General features: G+C 43.2%; 1 protein-coding gene across 1 annotated transcript in view; it reads right to left on the bottom strand.

The window, feature by feature from the left end:
- The window catches only part of LOC150085112 (pleckstrin homology domain-containing family H member 1-like), a 919,142-nt gene that overhangs the window by 690,770 nt on the left and 202,299 nt on the right, over window positions 1-26,073 (bottom strand). The window contains exon 2 of the mRNA XM_090376468.1: window positions 6,855-6,917. Within this exon, the coding sequence (XP_090232594.1) occupies window positions 6,855-6,917 (63 nt within the window). The remainder of the gene's footprint in view (window positions 1-6,854; window positions 6,918-26,073) is intronic.

Genomic DNA, 26,073 nt, shown 5'->3' with positions numbered 1-26,073 from the left:
TTCCCGATCATCGATGTTTCCAAAAATCTTCGATGCACGGACTGCAATCTCTCTCTCTCTCTCTCTCAATTTGGCAGGAAGGTTCAGTTCGGGATCAAATATTACTGCTCGGGTTGAGTCACTCGTGGAATGGCAACGCCGTTCAGAGATAGCTGTTTTTTCTTCCTATTTAAGAAATAAAATTGGGAGGAAGGCACAAACTAGATGGGGCGAGGGAATTCTAACGCCAGAAGAATTAAAGTTTCTCCCCCAGCTCATCGAAGGCCTAAAATTGAAATAACAGACGCTGCTTGCATTCCTTGTAGACGACTCGCAAACAGATGCGAAATTTCCGTGTACCGCGTGAGGAACAAAATTTGTTTAATGAACGCCCTCCGCAGAGAGGCGCACCACAAATCCTTCCCTGCCAGGGTAAAATGATTAAGTGTTCTTTGCGCGAGCACCCTCTTTTCTTATAAGAAGGAGGGGGCAAAAAGGAGCCCCATTCGTTATTTCGCCGGGGGATGAGCAGCGGAGGGTCACTAATCGAGAGGAGAAGCCCTCTAGTAGGACCTTCATTCGTCTCGAGAATTTTTCTGCGGACAGCCGAAAACGTGTGCGGGCGACTGAACGTGGACGACGTCTTAAATGCGGGTTCGGTCGACATGAACTCGGAACGAAACGCGTTCCGAAAACGAGCCGAGTGTGCAGCTGCCCTGAAAACAAACCGAGACGCGAAATTAATTTTCTTAATTAGGGCCGGGATGGGCTGGTACTTCGCAGCAACGCCCCCTTCCGACAGCCGAATGAAACGCGTCGTGATGCGTTGATTAGATTGTCAAAAAGCGCCCCGAATTACTGCCTCTGTCTAACGGGCCTCATCTGCGCGCGATGTAATGCACCCTTCCCCTCGCGTTGAGCTTATTAAAATGACTGCCGCCTGCGCGAAGCCATTTATTCGCATTCCCGCGCAATTACCTTCCCCCACCCAACACGCGCGAAACATTCTCCCGCTCGCACTTATTGCCCAGATACGAAGACCGTGACTTCATCCGCCGTTTCTTGAGGGGCATTTCTCACACGGATGAGGGCAAATCCATTCTGTCATTAGCGCGCCTTCGAGCAGATGGAGTGGAGTCCCCGACAAAATTGCGCCGCTACAGATATATCTAGGGGGTGGAGTGGGGTGGGGTGGGGCTGGAGGGAGGGTTAGTTTTTGGTTTTTATTGGTGCATTAACAAGTCGGGCTGCAATGGGCCAAAAGCAGCTCATGGAAGAGATTAAAAGATTTCTGAGACCTCACAAATTAGGTCATTATGTCGAGGGATACATCGATAAAGGGTGGCGTAAAAGCCATCTTCAAATAACGCTAAACACTAGCACGCGCTCTTGAGTGGACCGAGGTTCAAGCCCGTGACGGCTAATACGATTAATGATCGATGATTTATTGTGAACTCCAGTGGCCTCTGGTGGTGGTGGTGGTGGTGCCGGAGTATAAACAAGAAACTTTAAAGAATTAAAAATGGCTGCCAGTGTTCGTTGTCAGATGAAATTTGACCGAATGTATAGTCACGTGACTAAACCCGGTAAAAATACGTACGAACGTATATGCAACATATGAAAAACATTTTCCCAATCCTCGCACAGAGGAGAGTCATCTGCCCTCAGTAGGAATGCGTGCGTCAGATGACTGTGTCCCATGCGGAGGCGAGCAAGAACAATTTTCTCTCTACGGTTCCTGCGCAGACTCTACTGGCAGGGTTATTATTATTATTATTATTATCCGTTTATTTCCATAAGGAAACCACCCCGGGACGGCAAAGTGCCAGGAGGGTGTTAGAAGTACATATCAGGGTACGAGATACTACGTGCAGTGGGTTACATATACTGAACACGTAGTCTCGTCCCGAAATATTATATACACATTTTATGTTTAATATATACAGTATTTACACATTGATGATTCTGTACATACATTATACAGCACATATAACTTACATATTAACATAACTGTTACAGAAGGTATATTTTTACAGTCAACAAATTATTATTGTTCTGAAAGCAGAAAGTTTCTCTTTTACTCTAAATTCTTTGGTACTTTGCAGCCGATTCATATTTCAGTAAGCCTGTACGAATCCTGGAAGATCTCTTTCCGGTATGTTGCATCCTCACACAGTTTTTCGGCATCTATCTGTAGTGAGTTAAATATTTTCGCTGCATTTGATGGGAAGAATCTTTGCAGGCTACTAAGATTGTTCAGGACTGGACGCAGTGGATTATTTACTTCCCCGCAACGTCTTGCATTATAGGAAGTTGGATCGCGGCATTGTTAAATGATAGCGTTTGGTCATGGTCCCTTCACGCGAAGATCGTCGCCACCGGGAGAGTAATCTGTTGCGTACTACGGGCCAGGACTGTTCTGAGATTGCGCTGATCATCTGCCAGATCATTACCCAATGCGGCTCGGGATCTAGAAGAACCTGATGTCGAATTTGATGATGTCGTAATGTAATTGATAAACCTGCGCACACCACGCACCTTTGATAATTATTAGTATTCATCTGCTCCAAGACCAGTTCATAGCGTGGAACTCTGCGGTATATATACTGCATTCGTGGGGTATCTTTTCAGATAACGCACTCTGGGTGGACTGCAGCAGATCCGACTGTTGACTCTCTCTTCGAGCCATCAGTGAGGACAGACATCAAATCACAGAAAGCAGTATGAAGTTGTAAGTAGACAGATGGTGAAGGGCTGGCTTTTCTTCGTTATTAATGGGGAAGTCGCACGGTGGACTTGAGCATGCTAGGGCGGAAGGGATTGCCTCGGTGACTGGCGGAAGGGTTTAGCCGACACTTTTCCACATCAAAGAAAACCGACACCAGCGTTTGAGGCAAGCAACTCGAATAGATGTTTCCAGTCATTAAAACTGTCGATTGTTGACCTGTTCTTTCATTTGTTTCAAAATTCCACATGATGGACATTGACCATCCTTTCCAAGATCTTGCGCAAGCAGCTTGTCAGAGCAATTGGCGGAATAATTATTAGGAAATTTTGGACCCTCTCCTGGCTTCGGGAAGGCCAGCACGATGGCCTTATGCCAGGAGGCCAGAAACTCGTCTTCAAAATAGAGAATGTTTAAAAACAGAGCAGTCGACCCGTAGATTCCAATGAAAGATGTTTAATCATCTCACATAATCGACGTCACCTGACTCAACAGCAGTCGCCTAGGATACAGATAGTGCCACTTTCAATTCCCATTCTGTGAGACGCTGATTGTATACATCACAGTTATTTTAAAATGACTTCAAATGTTGCATTTCAGCTTCTTGTTTCAGGGCCCGAAACTCATGGGGTTAAGATATTTCGGCAGACACTAAAGTATCTGCCGAAAAATTAAGAACACTCCCATAGTGTTCGAAATTGCAGTTGAGTCTGCAATTGCGCATCCATTATGTTCCGGGCTTCGTGTTTGCAACATATATCTGCCCTTCATCTTACTTTCTTTGTCTGTGGGTGCTGGATGTGAAGCGGATTCAAATATTCCTTCTGACTGTGACATCTAACGTAACGTACTTTTGCATGGGTCCGTTCGAAGGCTATTAGATTATCCGTCGTGGGACAACGACGAAATTCCCCCCCCCCCGCCTTGTTTTGAGCTTTTCTTGTTACTGCGCAATCTGCATTCCATCACGGTTTTGGAAACCCAGAAACCTTCGGAATTGCAAAATTTCCGCAGCTTGGACAATACTTTCTGCGATGTAATTCACTGCGTCATTAATTGAACCCCTGGCGCTCGTCGCCGTGATGGGATATTGCGCCGTTACTCTGTACTTCGCAATAAAGATTTATTTATTTATCCTCGATGGTTGGCATAGTCTCCCTTTACAAAGGGTGAATATCATACGGAAGTAATTACTACTATAAAGGCAGTCTTTGACCTCCCATATTCACACAAGGATAAGACAAAGGGAGCATAGAGAGGCCGACCGCAATAAATTATGCGTAAGTATGTGGAAGAAGGTATTAGAACCCATAATTAGAACTGCCAGGCCATCGTTTTGAGCATACTCTCAATAGGTTGGCCCCCTCCACTGATTTCAGCACTGCCCTACAGAGTATTGTGTTCACTGAAAGCCCGTAGTAACTGAAAAGGGCAAGGCAATTTCTTAATGAGATCCTCAAGGTCTGCCTGGAGGATGTTGTTCCGTGACAAATAGTTAAAAATAAACTCTACTGTAAGACGAACCGTTGCCTTCTCTAAGTTGGTGGTGACGTGGCTTAAAAAGGGACAGGCAAACCCACAATGTGGTTACTCTTCCTTGGGCAGGTCCATCCGCAAATCTGTCTTTGCGGATAATTGGGCAGTTACGCTGGGTTCTCATTTGCCTTTAGATATGCCTCCTGTAAGTTGTTGTTATTGGGTTTCAGGAGCATCAGCGAGAAGGCCACGTTGCTCTGCGTATATTTTCTGTAAATTACACGTATTCTGCGGTCGAACTTGTGTTTACTAAACGAAAAACGCACTCAGACCGACTAACTCGGCCACGTTTTGAAAAAGGCAGATAAAAATTCCTCCCTTCATCGACGGGATTCGGAGAGACGGGATTGTCTCATCTACTTCTATGGGTATTTGCATTCTGTGTGCAAATACCCATAGAAGTAGATTAACATTGATTTCTCCCTTTTTATATTTATTTTACGTTACTTTCCCAATGCCTTTAATTAATTTCAAATCATTTGAATCTCTTCGTTTTAAACTAAAGCTTAATGGCATGTATTTTACATCGGAAACAGAGACTGAGTTCGATATTGTCATCATCCTTACTTGCAGTCTTGACCACTGACATCGAAGTCGCTCGTTATGTGCCAATATCTGTTTGCTTTATGTTATCTCATTTTACATTATACAATCTTTTTTTGTTTTCTCTCGCTATCTTTCAATTAATTTTACTCACTCTTCACGACCTTTCTATTTCCCTTCTTTCCCCTCATCTTACAGTAAACTAATATTCATCGTGACCGTTCGGTTTCTGTTTATCAGTAGCCCTGGTCCCTGTAAATTCGTTCTTTCTTTTCCTCGTTTTTTATACGTCTATATTTTAGGCTACCTTTAATTAAAGGTCGTGAATTAAAACAAACCTTCGCACTGTTTCAGAAGAAAATTTTCAATCCCTTTTAGGGACACATCTCTGTAACTTATATAACTTGAACAAAATAATAAAAAAACATAGAGAACAGCCGAGTTGCTCAGTAGTGGTAGTAATTTATATGCAAATGTCCCCGACATCTTCTCCAAACGCGTCTAATAAAAATATCTTAAAGGGATGCTTTCATTTTGTTTCGAGTCCAACGAAGCAGAGAATTCTCAGCCCCTGGGTTTGTCTTCCCGATGATGGCAGGAGCAACAGATGCGCAATGTTCAACAGCGCGCAAACTGTAGAAGACCGAGTTGCGTTCCACCACTTCAGACACGGCCACGAATCTTTGCCTCGTCCGAGAATTTAAGCAAAGAAAAGGATCGATGTAAGACACCCGTTAATTTTTTTTTTCTGTCTTGTACAGTACTTGAACAGAAAACCAACGCGAGGAGGATTGTCCCTTTTGGTGTATTAGAAGTGATCTTCGTAAATTACTTCAAAGAAACACCAAAAGATCTGTTTCATTGTCGCTTTCGCAGTGCACGCTGAAGAGTCGGATCTGACCTTTTAAGATCACTCTTTTCGACAGGTCATTGCACGAATTTGTCGAGAAAACGGAGCAGATCCATAGGTAAGGGGAGTTAGCCGAAGGACAGGAAACAGGCGGTCATAAATGGGGTATTCTTCCGAGTGGGGTGGAGTAGCAAAATTGGTCCCTCGTCGATCAGTGCTCGGGTGTAACAACAGCAGAATCTTACGAACTTTATCTTCAACTAGATCTTCGAGGCGTAGTAGAGACGCTAGTTTTTCGAGGATCAACTTTTTAAGAGATCTTGGGAGAAACTGCACCTTCCAATTCCTACTTGAATTTCTGCAAAGTCGCAGAGTTGGGCAAAAATTGAAGGATGAAGTGGAGAGGGACTTTTCGAAGAACGGACTAATAAGAGTTTTTATTCTTTTAATATTAACGTAGACGTTTGCCACAGGGAAAAGCATCACTGGAGGTATTGTAGTACGTCTACTGGGGATGGAGCAAATAGCAGAGAATGGGGAGAGGATAAAAATAAACGTACGTCAGCGAGTGGGCCAATCTGGCCCGATGCCAAACATTCATTACCTCCGTGATGGCCGCGAGTTATCAATTACCTTTCCCGATAACGCGGGACGAGTTTAAATCAGTGGGGGTTACGACAGCCTTCACCCCCTCCCCCTCAACTTCGCGTGGACCAGAGGCAGCGAAGCACGCAATAACACGAGCGTCTTTTAATGCGACACAATTATCGCAGCGAGCGACTCCATCGTGTAATTAAGTCTTACAAACTGCGCCGCATTAAAAAAAAATAAAATAAAAAAACATAAACAAGAGGCCGAGGAGTAATTACGAGTAGAGGTTAAAAAAAAAAGCGCGAGAAAGTCTCCCCATTATCAATATTTCCATTGATTCTTCCTCCCTGTCGGCAAATTTCTAATTCTGCAGTAATTACTTCTCGAAACATTTTCCCCCTCCCCCTTTTCGTGATTAAGCTGTTTACCGATAGATGGCGATAAAAAATGACATCCTTTCAAACAAAAAAAAAAAAAAAATTGCAACAAATCATTACTGGAATGGAAATAAAACTCCGATTTTAAAAATTTTTCATCGGCAAAATTATATAAGTTTGAATTCTCACTGTCATCAACCTCCTTCCCCCCCCCCACCCCCACCAAAACATAAAACAGAAAAAAGTGACTTACCCTCTCTTCGGCAATTTCCGCCCTCCTCTCCGCGTTCGAGGCCCTTCGATCGAGGTCAGACAGCTGAAAGGGAAGGCGAACATTTCAGGGAAAAAAACAGAAATCTCCGAAATTAATTAACTCAAAATTAATGGAAAACTCGCATTTAAAAGCAAAATATTAAAACGTATCCGCGACTTCACGTTGCCACGAATCTAAGCAGCGTTTGTTCAAACTGAAGAGAGTTTCTTTGTGCGCCCCCTGGTGCCTTGAATCCGATCTCGTTTATTATTTTTGATTTTGAGTTTCGCAATAATTATTCGACGAAGTTTTAAGACTTCTTTCAAAGGAATTTAATATTCACGTATTAAAAACAAGGACTGTTTTGAGTCAATAATAATAAAAGCGCGCTTCTTTTTTATTTATTTATTTATTAGATACTTCATGCGGATAAAATCGTTATTTTGGATAATTGTCCGGCACTCTTCTGGCAAATCCAACTCATTTCAAGTCTTCGACGCTTTAAATATCAAAAGTGTAAGTGCGCGGTTTATTTTTTAACAGGTTCACGTATCTTAGCAGGGATGGGATACACTTGAATAGAAAGGGTGCAAGAATATTTCTGATGCTATCGAGGCAGTGTTAGGTGGGTCAGGAACCTGCTAGCTTGGGGGGGGGGATACACGGATTAAAAGTTAACATTGACAGAGGCAAAAGTGATTCTTGTACAGCTTCCATTGAAATGCAATTGAGCAGCAGCCTGGAAAGCAAAGCAATGGGGATTTCCAGAACTGCTAGCAGTCTTGGGGAACAAGTAAATACATGGGCTGTGTTGGGGTAACAAAGAGTAAGAACAGGTGCAAGTATACTTGCATGTACACCAATGCTACGAGTATAGTTAATCAATTTGATGAGCTGGAAGTTCCAGTCAAGACATCACAGGCAGATATTGTTGGGACATCACAGACACGGAGTCACGCAGATATAGGCAGTGCACAATTGGAATTTGGGGAAAGGACAGACAGGGTAGGAAGGGAGGAGGGGTTATGCTGTTAGTTAAGAAACACAATCTAAGGAACTGCATCCAGTTGATGTTAGTAGGTAATGCACAGTGGAGTCTGTTCGGTGTAACATAAGCACTGGGAAAGGACAAGTAAGAGTAGGAGTGTGTTGTAGGCCTAATGAATGTAATGAGTACAATGAACAATTGTACAGAGAAATAGAGTGGGCCAGTAAATCAGAGTGTCTTATAATGGGGGATTTTAATTCCCCAGATATTGACTGGAATTTGTGGGTTGGTCACTCGCACACTAGCAAGGCCTTTGTGGATTTATTGGATGACTGTTTTCTACAACAGCATGTTCGAGAGGCAACCAGAGAGAGTAATACTCTTGATCTGATTATCAGCAGTGATTATTCTTGCATTAAGAATTTACAGATAAAGGAACCATTAGGTGGCAGTGATCACAGTATACTGATGTCGGATTTACTTAAAGATGTAACTACAACTTAAAGATGTAACTTAAAGGAACCACTGGAGTCAGTGAGCAGAATATACTGATGTGAGAATTAAAGATATAACTACCATCAAGATTAAAAGGGAGGGCTTTTGCTTTCGTAAAGGTGACTACAGAGGTCTCAGACAGTTTTTGAATTCTGTACAGTGGGACCAACTGATGATGTTACCAACAGTGAATCCTAAATGGGAAGCCTTCAGGAAATTAATCTTTAAGGCTACTGGGATTTTCATTCCAACTAAGAAATACTGTTCAAGGTTTAGGCCTAAGTGGATGTCAGATGAATTAATGAGGCTCGTGGCAGAGAAGAATGTGTGGAATGCATATAAAGTGTCAGGTGACACAGAAGCCTACGGCAGCTATAAAATAGTCTGTAATGAAGTCACAAAAGAGGTTAGGCAGGCAAAGGCAGATACGAGAAATCTGCGGCAAAGGATGCAAAGAGAAACAGTTCTTTACTCATGTAAAAATATGTAGAAGGAAAGGGATGAATCAGATTGTCCACTTAACATAGGTGGGTTGACTATTGATGATCATGATCAGGTAGCTGATAAATTGAAAGAGTATTTAGTATCTACATTCGCACATGAGGAGTTATTCAAGGAGGGGAATGCTAGAAGTTTATCAAACTGTAACAGGAAGCTAAGTGATTTTGTAATAACTGAGAGTAAAGTGGAGGAGAAACTGTTAAAGTTAAACATAAGATTAAGAACTTAAGGGGAGCATAAATTCAGATTGAGGATAGACAGATGCAGGATAGATGTGCAGAAATTTGCCTTTACCAACGGGTGGTTGATTGATGGAACAGACTTCCATCTGTTTTTGTGGAACTTGATAGCCTAAATAAATTTAAGGCTGAGCTGGACAGGCATTTGGAACGAATGGAGGGGTGAAATGGGAGGTTTTTTTTTTATTATTTGGCTGATGCTGCATATGCTTGTTTGTTTCCTATATTTCGAATCTTCTAGGAGCCTTAGTAGTTCAATTCCGATATGTGTTATGAACTGAATTGATTCTAACGCACTGGCGGGTCTAAACCCATCTTCAGTCTGTTGGTCTTCATTCTTAATGCAGATTTGGTGCCTCTTAATGGTGGGATTTGCTAATCACAAAGCTGCCAGAAGCATGGCTATGATATCGTGCCAGTCATCATTTTGATTGTGGTTATTAATCGTTTCCAGGCAATGATGTCTGGTAAACGCTGCAGTTTAAGCTGCTCAGAGAGCTGCGTGGTTCTTAACTGTTGAGGGAGATGGTGCTTATGGTTTGCCCACTTCAGCAGCCAGAATTCTTCAGCAGCCAGAATTAGTTGCCATACAAAATGGCCGAATACACTGTGGTTCTTAAATATCATGCGGTTGTTTTAGTCTGTTTCACGTGCAAGAGGTGCTGTTTTGTTGCCCAACGTAAGTAGTTCATTTTCTTTAGAATCGGGTCAATATGCGACTTGAACGTAAGTTTAGTATCCAAAGTTACTCCCAGATCTCTATGCGTCTCAACAACTGGGATAGGTTTGCCATTAAGTTTCGGGTGTACGAGCGTAGGCGATTTTTTGAGTGAGTACACCATTACAGTCTTCTGCGGATTTAGGGCCAAGCCAAATTTGTCTAAGTACTCGAATAAGTTCAGAAGCTTATAATTAATCTGCTCACACAATGCCCTATTGTTCATGGACGGTTGGATGGGTGTTAGGATCTTAATATCATCTGCATAAGTGCATACATCATCCCTACTGTTGCAGAACGGGATCATAATGGCGGTAAAGAGGAGTCCAGATAAAACTCCACCCTGTGGAACTGCTGCATGGAGTTGGCCTTGGAGGATCTGACTGTCTGTGCGGTAATAAATGGACCGACAAGTAAGTAGGGCCTGTAGGAACTTCAGCAAATTTCCTTTTATTTGGAAGGCGTGTTGGAGTAGATGAAGTAAGGGGTCTACATCCAGACTATCGAATGCTGCTTTTATATCGGCATAAATTATTGCAATTTCCTTTCTGGCTTGGAAAGCATTTAGTATCGTGGTTTGAACTGTGAGGAGGTTAGTAATTGTTGATCTTGTAATTATTGAATAATGAATTTGTTGAAGCTGCCCAGCCAGTATCTGATTCGACAACTTTGGCAACAGAGCTTTCTCCAGTACTTTTAACAGGGTAGATGCTGTAGATATTGGCTTATAGTGCACCAGGAGGTTAGGCTTTGTAATTTTCGGTACGCTGTAATTCCAATTCTCAGGGAAAACTCGGCAACCAAGGATAGAGCTATAAATTGTTTGGAGTGGTTCAATTAGGTAAGGGCTGAGACACTTTTCCATGAAGTGGGGGACTCCGTCTTGTGGGTGACTACTGTATATGGTGCGATCAATGTTTACAGGCTGGACAGTAAGTTGGGTGTTTGCAGGGCAAGGTTTCTGAAACTGGAAGGTAGAATGCAATGTGCTATCATCAATAAAAAAATATGGATAGGATTTCTGGTCAAAGGAAGAAGGTCATTAATATACAAATGGAAAAGAGTGGGAGAGAACGGATTGGCCGTACCGGTTTGGATGCAAAGTGTCGTCCGTGTTTGATATATGGATGTTAAAGTTAGCTGGCCCACTTGACCCACAAGACAACACCAGACGTTTTTCAAAACTGAGAAAAGCGGGTGGAATTTATATTTTCATTACACAAACAACGTAAGGCGTAATTTGAATACGAATAATTACGATGCTTGATCTATTTTTCTCAAAGATATTTAAGAAATGGTTAAAAATACTTTAACAGTCTGCCGTAATGAGGCTAAGTTGACCTCAAAGTTTGCTAATGGACTACTGCAGCAGTTGTTAGTAGTAAATGAACTCGCAGCAGTCCCGAAGGAGTTTTATTTATTATTATTATCATCAGTTTATCTATTTAACACCCCTCTACAGACATTATCTAGGAGGGTGGCTAATACAGAGATCCTACAACAAATTAGACGGAAACATTGAAAATCAGAAAATACATAAAAATAAATCAATAAATACATCGGAATAAATCAATCAACAGTTTTGCTGGATTAATAAGACGTCCAATGGAATGGAAAGAAATTCGGAAAGTAACTCGAGGGTAAAATAATAAAGTTGGAGAGGGGAAAACAGAGCTGTAAGTCAGACGAGTTATTTGTGCAGTGAAAGGGGCTTTCTACATTTGTCTCGAATCACTTCCTGGAAAAAGGCCTCAAGTGGAAGTGCCGCGGTGGAAAAAAATTGCTTCCTTTAACAAGCTTTTATAGCCTCCCCGACGTCGGCTGGATTTAGATGCAGCCGGGCGAGAAAGACAAGACGGCAAAGCGACTTCTTTAAGAAATGAACCCTTAAGATCGATCGGAAGCATTAAAACTGTCGCAAAGGGGAACTTAGGATGGGAAGTCGTGTTTGTCATCGGATGTACCGTCGTCGGCAAATATAAGTCTGCCTCTGAACACTTGTTGATGGTTCCGCTTTATTTCACTGCAGGGAAAGGGGAGGAAGAAAACACCCACAGGACGGCGACCACCAAAGCGGCTTTTTGGTCGGACCTTCCCGATGCAGTAAGGTCAAATAATATTTTAATATTTGACCGTACTTAATTACTGCGTTTCTGGGTCGAATGAATCATCGAAAATATTCATCCAATAATATCCAATACGTGGGCAGCATTGAGGAAAGCGGGTGGTGATTGCACTTCCTGTTCGCATTTTACTCGTAATGCAGCGCACATGTCAGTTTCCTAGAATGGTGCCCAGTAAGAGGGTCATAACGACGCACTAGCTGCCCTGACCCTAGTTCGTGGTCCCGGAGGGTAAACAGAAAATTTACCGTTTTAATGCAAAGAGCGGCACTTTTGGATTTCTCAAAAAAAAGTTAAAATTCGTTTCAAAATCGCTGTCAGAATCATGATGAATTGGATACGTCAATTGTGGGATTCCCGCATTGAGCATTAACGAGAGGTGAAGCAACATCAGCGGCCAGTCCATAACAGCGCGTCCGTGGAGTGGAAGGATAGTTGAAAAGAATGGGAAAAGGAGTGAGCGCAGGAAGTCCTGGCATGGGATAAAACATAGGTAATTCAAACATAGGGCAAGCAACAAAACTAAAGGTCGATTGAGGCGATTTTCAAAGGACATTGGCTTCGAGGACGCACAACGGAAGGAACAAGTGAGCCGAGGTCTAGGGAAGGTACTCCAAAAAAGTGATGGCAACACTGATAGAGAAATTATGTTGCATTAGATCGTCCAGTCGGTAGAGAAACGAACAGTTGATTGGCTAACGAGCCAAACCTCATATCTTCGTTGTCGTAGTCTCCCTATCTATCCATTTTCGCTCACTGTCCTTCTGCGTTGATATCCACTTATTTCTGTTTTATTTTTCTGTCTCCGAGGACATTCCCACCAGAGTGGTTGCAATCACCGTCATCCCAACACCGGGGGAAAGATGCAATAAAGAGTTCTGCTTCTTCTATAGTTCTGCCTCTGGGCCTTGGTTGCTTGGACATGTGTTGTGTCTTATGTAGGGCGGCCCCTAAACGTTAGTTCAACTCCGCCGTGATGCTCTGCGATGATTCAAAATTCTGTAAAATGGCCACAAATGAGTGTCGTGCTATGTTTGTGCAGTGTGTGTGTGTGTGTGCGTGCGCGCATGTGTTAGGCACCAAAGCTTTCCAGTAGCAAAGTGGAAAGCTTTGGTGCTTAACGCACGCTTTTCTTAGCTTTCAAAACCCTTCGACAGCCTTCCACACTCCAAGATTAACGTTTCGACGAAGACGTTTCACTCCGCCAGATGTCAGTGCCATCGGATAATCGATGCAACGAGGAGAGACAGAGGGAGAAAGTAAATCATGCATCGCCGAGCGAGCTACTTTCTATTAAAGCAACGCGCATTACCTGATTAGCGAGACGCCATGTCAAGATTTAATTAGGGACTGCTCGCTGACCCGCGATCCGTGGCCCGAACCTCGGGCTGCAATCAGTTGTCAAGTGGGAGTGCGCAACCCTTAGAATTATCATCACCTTCGTGTGGCAGCCGATTAGCCACCCTCTTCGTCCGCACATACGCACGATGCGAAATCATTAAAGATTTGAGGAAACCGAAAAGAAGGCTACCTTCCTCCCCCCCCCTCACGTGAGCTTGGTGATTCCAAACTGAGCAATGCTCGAGGCACAGCCGCTTGAGAGCAACACCAGATCACCCGATTACAGTAAACTTGCGCAGCCTCCCCTCCCCACCCCATAAGAAATTAAGCGGGTTGCGTTGCATCACTTATGGCACGCAAGTGAGTCTGACCCCACTAGTACAAAACCCTGTTTTGATTCTTCGGAACAAATTTCCCGTTTTGATCCAAGAAAGTCAGTTTAGAAGAAAACAAAGTCGCTTTGGGAAAGCTCTAGCGAAGGGAGGGGGAGGAAAAAGAGGAATTTCAGGATCCTTTACGATAAAACAATGTCCTTAAATAGCGGACCACATCTGAAATTCTCAAAGAAGAGTTGCTTGAAAGAGTTTAACATTACTCCTCAGATGGCGCCCCAATTCAAGGTCTGAAAGTCTTTCAGATCGCTAGCAAATGCTGCTTTCTCCCATCTGAGAAGGAAAATGCTTCGTATTCAAAAAGGTATTATTATTATTATTATTATGTGTTTATTTCTCTTACGAGACACCCATAGACAGCACGTGGCTAGAGGGTGTGGTTACATTATTTCAGTATTTACAAGCATATTTACACGAACTTATTTACAATATTTGGAGATGACAAAACACAGAATATGTGTTAATGGATTAATTGCGAATGGTTGTTAAATGCTAAATATTATTATTATATAAATTATTAAATTAGTCTTCTTATTATATTTGTACCTGCCGGTACACATTACCAACGATTTCTGTCCTATACATTTTGTCTGTACATAGTTTCTCTGCATCTATATTTAAACCATTAAAATAATTCACAGTATTTGCTGGGAAGGAAGAATCTCCCCAGAGAGTCCAATTGAGTCAGTTGGCACTTGAGACTTGTTTCTTCCCTCTTTATTCTCGGTCGTATCATCCGAGGGCGAGTGATCACGTTTCCCACTTTCGGCACATCTGTTCTCTCTCTCTCTCTCTCTCTCTCTCTCTCTCTCTCTCTCTCTCTCTCTCTCTCTCTCTCTCTCTCTCTCTCTCTCTCTTTCCGTTAGTAGCTTTGCCAGAGTTAAGATGTTTCTGGTTGTGATGATATACTTCCAGGGTGTGATGTCCAGACTGGCAGACAAGACCGCTCTTCAGATGGTAAACGGTTTCCCGGCGATCTTGTTTAGCCATCTCAGGAGCCAGTATTCTACTCCTAAGAAGGCCTTGATGTTGCTCTCAGGGGCTGATGACCAGATAGTCGATGCGTACAACGGAATCGGTGTAACGCATTTAAGGATGTATTGGATCATGAGATGAGGGCTTCGGAGACCGGTGAGTTCTTGTCTAGTGCTCCACAGTGCTGCGTATGTCTTTTTCCTGATGTGTTCGAAGTGAGGTATGAAGTTTAATCCTTCATCCCAATTAAGGCCAAGGTCAACATGTGCGGGGGAATTTAGGATTCTGGTATTGTTCACGAAAATCGTAATTTCATTTTTCTTCTTTTTTTTGGTGAAGGTCATTTGGGCAGTTTTCTTTTCATTAACTTTCAGGCCAATGTAGTGCAGATATTCTTCTCGTTTCCTGATTGCCTTGTTTGCTTCCTCTGATAGGTGGGGTGCAGTTTCTTGTTCTTTGGAGATTACAAAAAATTTCAAATCGTCAGCATATGTAATAAATTGCTCACAGTTTTGAGCTAAAAATGGGGCTAGTGCTATTGCGAAGAAGGTGACGGACAGTACGCCCCCTTGAGGTACTCCCCTGGAGATACAGTAAGTTGCTATTTGTTTCCCATTTATTGCGATAATTTGTCTTTCTTGAAGGGTGTTAGTGAGAATGCTTAAAGTGCTTCCTGAAATGAGGAAATACTCCTTGAGGATTACTGTTATAGCTGGGATTGAGACGTTGTCGAAGGCTGCTGCAACATCCAGGAAAACGATGTCCAACTGTTGTTTATTGTTTAAAGCTAGCTGTATTCGTAGAAGAGTCTCCATTAAATTTGTAAGACCTTCGACCTTCGAGGAAGCACAGAATGTAAGTATTCTGGCCTGTCCCCAAAGCAGTGCTGATTGATGGTGCTCAGGATTGCTTTTTCAAATATTTTTTGCAGACAGCATCCGATTGCGATGGGCCTGAAATCTTTACTGGTTTTAGGATTGCTTATTTTTGGAACTGGTTTTACGTAATATGTCTTCCATTTTTCCGGGATAACCCCCTCACTTAGTATTCGCTGGAAGAGGTGGTGGAGCGGGTCGATTATGTAAGCACTACATATTTTTGTCATGAATAGCGGGAACTGGTCCGGCCCGATCGTTGCTTTACTGGGGAGCGAGTTAATAGCTTCCTTTAAGTTTTCCCTGCTGATATTAATTTCACGTAATACGTTTCTATCTCTAGTTCGGTTAGTGCCAGTGGGATCCATCAGTTTTTCAATCATTTTCTGCATCTCGCGGATGTTTTCCTCACAATTTTTCTGCTTTTCATTCAAAGGTTTTCCGAATGTGACTTCTGTCCACTCTCTAAACAGCTGGTCCGTCATTTCTTTTTTGTTGTTTTTCTCGCTAACTATTCTCTTTTCTTTTTCTTAATTTTTCCTTCATAACCTCAAAGTATGCTTGTCTTTTCAGTCGAATGAACTTTGCCCTTTCGCATTTATACGTTGTCCGATCAGTCGGGTGTCCAGTTCTTTTCCACTTTCGGTAGAGCTTTTGCTTCGTTTTAAACATAACTTGAACTTGTAGAGTGAACCAAGAGTTCGCTCTGTCCGAGATCTTTAATACTTTCGCTGCTCCTAGACGGGCGATATGCAAGAGTAACCGCGAAATCTCGTCTATGGTTTCTTCAGTGGACATCTTATGTACACTTTGAAAGTTGTATCGCGCTAAGCATTGCAAGATGACCTCGGATTTAATATGTTTTGTGGAAAATATCAACTTCGATTCATTACCCTGATGTGTGCCGCAGTTCTGATCGGCAGTCTGTCTTCGAAGAGCAACCTCCATTGAAAGCGCAGAGTGGTCGGACATTGCAATGGCGTATGCCATTGCAATGTCCAGTCGCAGCGTTGCCAAAAATAGGCAATGCTGATGGCTCAGATATTGTCAGTTTCAGAGGTCACGGATCCCGGAGTTTTGCTGCCGAACGTTGATCACCACACTAGAAAAATAATTTACCACTTCCCTTATCACCTTGAATTTATTTAAGCTGTCCAATTTCACAACAACAACAGATGGAAGTTTGTTCAATAATCAACATTCCGCAGGGTGAAGGCAAATTTCCACACATCCATCCTGCGACCAACTTTTCTCAGTTTCAAGTTATACCTCCTGATATGAGTGGTGTGAACAAAGAGGAAAAATTATGTGAGCAATGAGCTCGCTCAATCCGCTCAAAACCTTGACCATCTCAATCGGATCGCAGGTGCCCAGGTGTCTAGGTGTCCCAGTTCGTAAAAACGAAGTCTTTCTGGGTAAGAGTATTGTTTGAAATCCACGCTTGGTCACTTAAGACAGTAATTGGAACAAGGTCAATGGCACTTCATTAATCAGCTCACCAAAAGAGGACCGACGCTCTACCACAACGATTTTCGATTTGGATGCGTCCACAAACTTCATCGAATCTCTTCGAACTGTCCACAGACTTCGGGTCACGAATTCGCAGATTAAGTGTGAACCACGTGGACTAATTTTAAATATTGCGGTTGTTTAAGTTTCAAATTTCCCGGCATCGCACGATGCGCGCATCACAAATCAAAGATTGTGAATTTAAAGAGAATTACATCGGAACGATTGCAGGGCCAGCACAGAGATTGTGGGTAATACCGACAAAACTACCAACTGGGTCCCTTTCGGACCAATACTAAGACCAAAGAGAAATAAAATTCGCTTTGAAACTTTATCTTTAACATCTCCAATTTTTTTTTTTAATTATGGGGTTGTTCGGCACTGTGGTTTAAGGCTAGTTTGAGGTTCCATTCGAGACCCAACATAAGCGTCAAATGGGTGCAGCCATTTGATAATACCCCTCTCTCTCTCTCTCTCTCTCTCCCCCAGAAGAACGTGGGTGGAAAGTCGACTCTTGGAAGTCTTAATGACGCTCAGAAATGAAAACTTTTAATCAAAGTTTAATAAGCGCGCGCGCGTGTTGGCGAGACATCAGCGGCGGGGTCGATTGCATTTTCATTATTGGCAAATTAGAGTCACTTTCCGCACGCGCTGACCAACTACACCACGAGGGAGGCGCGCCAACCACCTCCGCACATTAACGGTCACCTTTCCCCGCTGCCATTAGTCTCAGGTAACGACCTCTTCCTCGGAAATCGCCATTTTCTCGGTTTAATCTTTAAAAGGGCTTCCCGTAAACAGGTTACTTTGACGTCACCCTTCATTACCGCAGAAGATAAAGTGGCGGCTCGCGAGCTGTTACTTAGCGCGGGTCGAAATGCGCTAATTGGCTCGGCTGAACAGCGGCAAACCAGAAGAGGAAATATTGGACAACCCAAAAGGAGATTAAGTGGGATTAAACTCGGATAATCTGCCCGTTTACTGAGGGGCGGGTGCACGGAGGAACAGTAGGCCAAGATCGATCCTCTCCCATTCAGAGTAGCGACCAGTTTGAGGTCAGAAGGAAAGTGGAAACAGGAAAGATTGGGCCTTCAAGAGAGGAACGATTCCAAAATCATGGGTTGAATGCCCCGCAAAGGAGATTTCACGCAGGGATTTTCGGCGTTGGGATTTCTGAAAGTTGAGTGTATTAAAAACTCGAGAATAATTTCTGGGAAAAAAATCTTCCGGGACCTTCCAAATGTGTCATATTGCATTTCAGCTTCGGTTGGTAACCATTTAAGTTCCGCTTTGAACTTGAAACTTCTTGCACACAATTCCCTGCATTGTATCTCCAACACGCTGCCCGAAGTTGAACTTCTCGAGATGCGGCCTTCTGTTATTCCCCAAAATTTCGCATTTGCGCTACTGGTGAAAATATATGTCCCTTTTTCATTTTACCGATTCCCTTAAGGGCCTTATACTCCCCGTATCGGGACCCCACCCCCTTAAGTAGACATCTTCATTCGTGGGGGGACCCGACAGGAGGACCAAATAGACACGCAGGGTTGCTAAGCTATGCATCTTCTGAGTTATTCTTCGTATGGGCGTCGATGAGCACCCCTCACCAGTCTGGTTGCCCTTTTCTGAACCCTTTCTAGAAGTTCTGTGACGTTCTATCGTGGCCTTAGATCTGAATCCATATTCTGAATGCGGTCCTGAATTTGTTTCTGGTTCTTACTTTCGTCACTCTTTCAACGTAACTTGAACTTGAATGCCTGTTTCGGGTGCGTTGTACTGATCGTGTTGATGTTGGAACACACCCGAATCCTTAATTTTAGAAAATTATGTTTAATTTTGGCCCAGTGTGGTTGGAATTACCCGTAATTTCCTTCTCTGATTTCTCTTTTGAACTTCTTGAAATCTCTGATATTACTGTTCCAATATATATATTTTTTTATTTTCTGTTATTTTATTTTTTTTATTTTCTCTTATTTTATTTTTGTTTTATTTTGTGGAGCTAATTCGATTTTATTTTATTTATTTTTATCAAGGATTGGGCAGTTTTCATCTTGGTCCCCACTGGTATTGAACTGTCTCCAGTGGATACGGCTTTATTTTTTTCATCGATTTTTGACCGTTAAATCAGTAATTTGGCCCACCTCCACGTGGTGGGTGTATATGCATCCTGTCTGTGGCGGCTCCCAGAATAAAGTCACCTCCACTTAGTGTTAGTACGACGAAATAGAGAAACTCTGAAACGGGCCTGACGTGTGGTCAATGCATGCCGAGTTGGTGAGCGTTCTGTGATGTGCGTGTGTCAGCCTCTTTGCCACCAGAGAACAGACATCACCTGGACAAATGCTGTCCAGTGCCCGTCTCCGGTATGTGGAGCCGGACTTGTTTCCAGTCTCTAAATTGTATCCACTGGAGGTGGTGCAAAACCAGTGGATACATGTCCACGTATTCAGGGTGACCATTTCTACCAGCAGAAAAACAACAACTGTGAAGTACACAAAACCAGTACATAATTACAATTCATGAAACACTATTAACGTATACTACAACACAACAAGATAGCCCTGCCCACTTCCAGTGCTTAATCCCCAGATTCAGGTACTCCTCAACAATGTAAGGAATTGGCGTGCAAAATCTATCGCAAGTCGCACAGCTGTTCAAATTTTCAAAACGCAAACTAATATTAAAATGTAAATACAAATAAGAAGTATTTTCAATATTACCACAGCATTCATCCTTAGGAACATTCAGGTAAAACCAATAGATTAATGTGCAAAAGGTAATCATCAAACGTGCCCAGTGCCTAACAAAATCCCCTCATTCAAACGCATATCATTTTGCCACCGAATAGAGATTAAGATCCTCCAAACTACAAGCACTTTCCTCCCGCCAAACCACCACTAAGCTGATCAAAGTTCCAACTACATTTGAAAATCCAAATGATCTCAAAATATCTTGCAAAGATCGCACGGTCCCTCAAAGATGTTTAAACTCATTTAAGGAAAAGATCCCGTCAGTTAGCGGCAACTTTACACCGCGTGACATCTGCCAACTGTGACCCACTTATCAGAGTTGGGACTTAGTTGAATACCAGTCAGAAAATATTCACTTAATTGTAGTTTCCAGGACAGCACCCCCTCGTATTATGCTGCAAAAATTGGGAAAAGTAAGTATTCTGTATCCATGGGTACAAAATGAGATTTATAAACCCTTTAACTGTCTACATCTAGCAAGAAGAATTTTGAACAAAAGTAACATAAGATGTTGATAAATACTTGGAGAAAAAATTTGAAGAAGACAGTAAAGGACGGACTCGTACTGAAGATGAAAGAGTGAAAAGGGTGAGAAGAGTGTAGCCGTAGAAAAGACTAGCGCAGCTCGTGAAAAGAAGAGCGATAGGAAAGAAGAGGAGGGGAAAGTGAGATGGTTTTGGATGAAAGTGAGAAGACGGGTGTTGCGAAAAAGATTCGGACGAATTCTTAGAAATAAGAAAGGTTAGGACCAATCCCCAGAAGTTTCTATTTACTGACGTAAACGAAGTAATAAGAGCAGCTATGAACAGCATTTTAGCGATGGGGGATGTCTTAGATTAGACATCCCACAGATTGGAGGATAAAGCGGTTAGCATGTTCGTTGAAAAACATGTTATGGAATCAAGATTAAGAGATTGTCAAGGATTGGCAAAAAAACAAGAGGTGGAATTTGAAACGTACGCTTCAATATTAAAGAAAGATGTCCCAAAAAGAAGCCAGTGAAGAAAAGGACGCGCGTATGGTATTTATTAAAGCAGAGTGTGATGAAGTTAGGACTAGTGATGAGGTAGAAAAGAAGTACGACCTAGTATAAAAAGAGTTAAAAGATCAAGAAAGATAAGGGATAGAGGAGTGCTGTTGGAATTAGGGTCTTTAGAAGGTAGTAAGGAATTACAAAGGAATAAGAGACCGAAGGATTTTGGTCTACGAGTGGAGGTACCCAGGAAACCAGGACTTAAAATTATAAGGTTAAAGATATTGAAAACGAAGAATTCATGTCAGATTTGTGGAAGATAAATCTACAAGAATCTGAAATGACATTTGAAGATGTTAAGAAAAGTTCAAAATAGATAAGTCTCAAAAGCGAGAGTTAAAAATGCAAATAATTGGATTTTGGAAGTGGCAAAAACAGTTAGAGAAATATTAATTGGGTCATATAGGGCGAAGGGTATTATCCTTGTCCCTAAATGCTTCAAATGTTTAGTACACGGTCATGTGGGGGCCCCGATGTAGAGGTAAGACCACGCGTGGTCGCGAGGGCCACTTATATAAGGATTCTACTAAGAAGCAAGACGATCCACCGCGCATTAATTGCACGGGGAAGGGGTTTGACTTTGAGGAGTTAGGAATTGTAAAGAGTGTACGAATAAATCGAAATACAAGGAATAATAGAAGAAAGCTTAAGGTTGTGCAAGTGAAAGGTCAAACAATGTGGCCGCCCAATTAAATAACGAGATGGAAGAAATGACAGCGGGTGGATGTTGTCCACCTGCAGGAGAACGCGATGGTGTTGTAAGAGGCTAAAATGTAACAGATAGAATTGCCCAATATGGTAACGGTTGTCAGGCTGCTGTGGTAGTGTGTAATAGAGAGCTAGTCACGACGCAATCGATGATTTCGGTTTTTCACGTGGGTTGTGTGGAAATCGTGTTTGAGAGAGGGAGCATCTCCTACCAGTTTAGGGATGAATTGATGCCCCATCTGGTTTTATTTAGAAACGGTTTCGAGATATCAAGAGGAAAAAGGATAATTATTGCGATGGACACGAACGGAAATTCAAGAACTTGGGGAAGGATGTAAGGCATGAATTGATGGAGGAAGTACTGAAGATTAGTAACAGGAGACTTAATGTGGTCAACAAGTTAGGCCCGCCCCCCACCCCCCACATTTTCATCGACGCTCCGAGAATCAAAGAACTGAATCAGTTTTGAGTAAAATTAGAAAGTGGAGTAGTGTCAAGGAGAGGAGTGACGGGGGGGGGGGGCAGAAATCTGCTTCAAATAGCGAAAATTTCTTATATATATACGTTTGTTGAATTTGTGTTTAAGAACTAACCAACTAAAGGCTTAAACTTCATGTTTGATGAAAGAATGAGAGAATGTAAAGTTTCTGGATAGCGGAGATCCGCCTCTCCGGGGCCGGGGCGGAAACATGTCCCTTATATGTGACTTGTCAGATGGGAGAGCCCAGCCAAGGATCAAACGAGAGAGGGAAACTTAAAATTAAAAGAGAAAATAAGCGGGGACGAGCTTTGGCTGTTGCAGCACTCTTAACGCGTGCGTGCGTGTGTGTTGAAGATGCAGTCTCTAATTGACCGGGCGTTGAGAGTCGGCTATACCGTGAACTTCCTCGTGCTGAAGCCGTTCGACCACTCTTTTGTAGATTACGGGCAGTTCGCCGTGACTTCAAAACCGCCTGCAATCACCACAAAAAAAAAAAAAAAAAAAAAGAAAGAAAAGAAGAAAGCCCCTTTGCATTGTGGAGAGCCGGACGGTGCCGTCCCTCCCCAGACATTCGCCAACTACCTGAAGCAACCCTATTCGTCGCATTGTGATGAGTAGAAGGTGGGATCGATAATGGCGATTCGCACTTCGGGAGGCATCGGCAACGAAAGGGTGGAAATGAAATTAGGGGTTTCTTAAGAGGGGACGTTAGCTCGAGGAGAAGCGCATTCGGCCCCGCGTGGAAATGAATATTTGATGAGATTTAATGGAAGACGCCGACTGCACCAAGTTCGGATTGCTGCGGTAAAGGGTCGTCCCCCACCGAAGTTTAGCTTCTCGGGGGTGGCTTGCTTGAGCCGCTAACCATGGCGAAGGTTGCTTCAGGCAGCCGAGGGCACTTCTGCTCGCACGTGTTCATCTTTCCGCGTTTCCCCTTCTCAGCGTTGTTTTTACTCGCGATGCGAGCGACTCCCTTCCGTTGTGGGCCCCTCCTCATCCTCCCTTCACCTTCCTCCGTAATGGTCGCAGTCTATGCATGACTCATCGCCGGCACGTGCACTCCCGTAACAAGAGCGACGAGCTGTTCCGGAAGAAATTTGCACTCAGCGAGGTACGGAGCTTGGGATAAATGGTGTCGTCATGACACCACGCGCCCAGAGAGAGAGAGAGAGAGTGAGAGAGAGAGTGAGGGGGGGGGGCTTTTTTCCCTCGTGAGTGAGTAGGGGGGAATCGCTTCTGTAAGGGGAGGGAGTTGCATCGGTGGGTGCTAATTAAGTGCGCGGAAATGGTGCGCCGACTGAAGAGGAAATTTGTCAGCACGGACCAGAAGGCGAAAAGGAGGACCCGCCTTTTGTTCCTCTGCCCAGGTGAAAAGATTGACCTCCGCTAAGGGACCTGCTCATAAGCCTACGAATCTCCTTTCATTGTGGCTGCTCTTTCAAAAGAGGACAGCCTCCCTTTTAAAATTGTGGACCCTGCAAAGACCGCCGTTGTGTTTTGCGCTTCTAGAACATCTTAACCTCCCCCCCCCCTCCCCGAACGGTTTTCTTTCTGAGTTTTGAAACGTGTGAGAACAATTCCGGAAAATCTGATTTGCTTCTTTACATAGAAAAAAAACTGAAACACTCACGCAGGGGAAAGTGGTCACATGGATTGAGTGAGAAGGTTGAAGATCTTGTAAGAAAGGTGACAAGAGTAAAATGGTGCTTCTACAGACCAGTGAGGCTCACTCGCTGAAATTGCGCAATAGAAACCAAAATGAAAGCTTTCTTATTCATAATAAGATTCGTGTGGTGCTTTAGAGAAAGTGGGTGGACAGGGAGAAGGTTGTTGGCGATCAGCGCGATATTGGAGGAAGGCGCTTTTGATAACAACAGACAGATCCATGTAATCCATCTCGATCTTGAAAAAGCTTTCGATTCGGTTCCTCATAATGTATCGCCTGTTAAGCTTACTGATATGGATGTAACGGGACTAGCTTCAACCTGGTTTCGAGCTTATTTTCATAATTTAATGGCTTTTATTCGGATCACTTTAATTTAGAGAAGGGTGTTCCACGGGGTTCCTCCTTGGGTCCTTTATTATTCAGTATATTGTTCAATCTTGACATATTTGTGTTTACAGAAATCCAGTTCAGTATTCTCACTTATGCTGATGACACGAAATTGTACTGAGAGAGAGAGAGAGAGAGATTAACAGACTGTGCAGTGTGAGGACTTACAAAAGGGACATTCGCTTTCTTAATAATTGGATTAAAAGGCATGCCACGCCATTATCATCACTGATTCTTACTTATCTGCTATAATCCGTCCACATTAAAAGAATAGACGACATTGGGGATTTCGGGGTATTGAGAGGACCACTTATGGTTCTGTTATTCCTCTCGTATGATTCAAATAACTGCCACAGCATCTGCGACGCTTGGATTAATAAAAAGAGCCCGCTTGGATTTTGTTGCCCCAAACTTGGCTCGTATCTCGTTCGTTAGACTAACTGTGCAGTACGCAACACAGGGGTGGACCCCCGTTGGAAAAACATAACTTAAAAATGTGTGAGAGGGGTGCAAAAATGCCTCATGTGGAATTGAGCTCAGAAGTGAGATTTTAGTGGTACAATTGTAAGGATCGGTGAAACATTTCCAACGTCCCCACCTGGAAAGAGAATCGCGTGAATCTGCTACACTCGATAGTCCGAGGCAAAATTGATGCTCCTCCCTTATGGTAACTCGAACCGCCCACGTAGGTCTTCGAGGGAACACGATTCGTTTCACCTCACCCAATTTATAAAAAGAATCCTCTGAAGCTCGAATATTTCTTAATGAAAAGAGATCTTTCTTAGTGAAACGGATGAAAAAGGCATTTGATAACAATTCGCTTCATTTTTCATGTAATTTAAAACAATAAAAAGAATGAATTAATCCGATTGATGGAATGTTTTTCCCTCTATCATTCTTCTTCTTTAATTAACGCCCCCCAACTGTTTTTTCTCTTTCAATTCCTTTTAATGTTCCGTTTACTTCGCGTTCACCCTTTCTGTGTTAACCGACAAACTGGAAAAAGGTCACAAAAATCTATCGATGGAATCAACAAACATAAAATTGTTCGGCAAATTTGTTGAGGTGCGAAGTTCGTGCTTTCATTCGACGATGTCAAAGGCAAAGTTTGTCAAAAGGTAACGTGACGAACAATTCGATAGGTAGCGTTCGTCGTTACATAAACACGCCAAAAATGCCCCCCCCCCCCCACCCCGAATCGACAGCTTTGCGAAAGAATATCGTAAAGGAACCACCGAAAGAAGACATTCCTCTCTTCGAACAGGAAGATCTTTTCACATTTCGAACCACACAATTGGCGGAACTCTCTGACCCCCCCCCCCTGCACCGCAGAAAACTTTCGCCGGATATTCCTCGCAGCTGAAATCCGCGGATGAAAATTTCTAACGACGTCGCTGGCCTGTGACCTTGCACCGCGCAATGTCTTCACTTCCACGAGCGCATTCGCATCGATCTGTCTCTCGGCAAGGTCAAAGGATGCGCCAAATTACGGCTTCGCGAAGAGCCGCTTTCTATTTTGGGGTCGAACGAAGCGCCCTCTGTAGGCCATTCGCTTAATGACAATTAAACTGTAGCCGCCAGCCCTTCCGAGGAAACACTTTGACCCCCGGCACTGACCTTAATTTCGAAATAGATTTTTTTTTGGGGGGGGAGGAGGGGGAGACGACTGTAGTCGAGAAATGCACTTTTCATAAGCGACCCTTATCTGCCTCGAACCAGCAGCCACAAATACCCCCCACCCACTCCGAAAAGCACACGAGGTCGGTGACAATCTACTGACGCTCACAGGCGAATCACGAAAGCCGTCTAAAGGACGAAAAGGGGTGAAATCAGGGGTCAGCCTCCCCTTCCCTCGATTTCAAAAATAAATTCTCGACCGCAAAGTTGAGGGGAAGTTTACGTCGTGAGGGTTTCAGACAGAGAGCGAGGGACACGTGTTTCGATGGGGGATGAGACAACCAGGCTATAGGGTTTTCACAACGAAATAACGGAACGCCAGAAAGAAAGAAATGTTTGATTTCAGCGCCCTCTTTTTTTT

The sequence above is a fragment of the Mastigoproctus giganteus genome, chromosome 6, assembly GCF_048544385.1.
Source record: "Mastigoproctus giganteus isolate SK-2022 chromosome 6, ASM4854438v1, whole genome shotgun sequence".
Taxonomy (NCBI): Eukaryota; Metazoa; Arthropoda; class Arachnida; order Uropygi; family Thelyphonidae; genus Mastigoproctus; species Mastigoproctus giganteus.
Note: the sequence above shows the minus strand (reverse complement) of the source record. Positions and strands in the feature narration are given on the sequence as shown.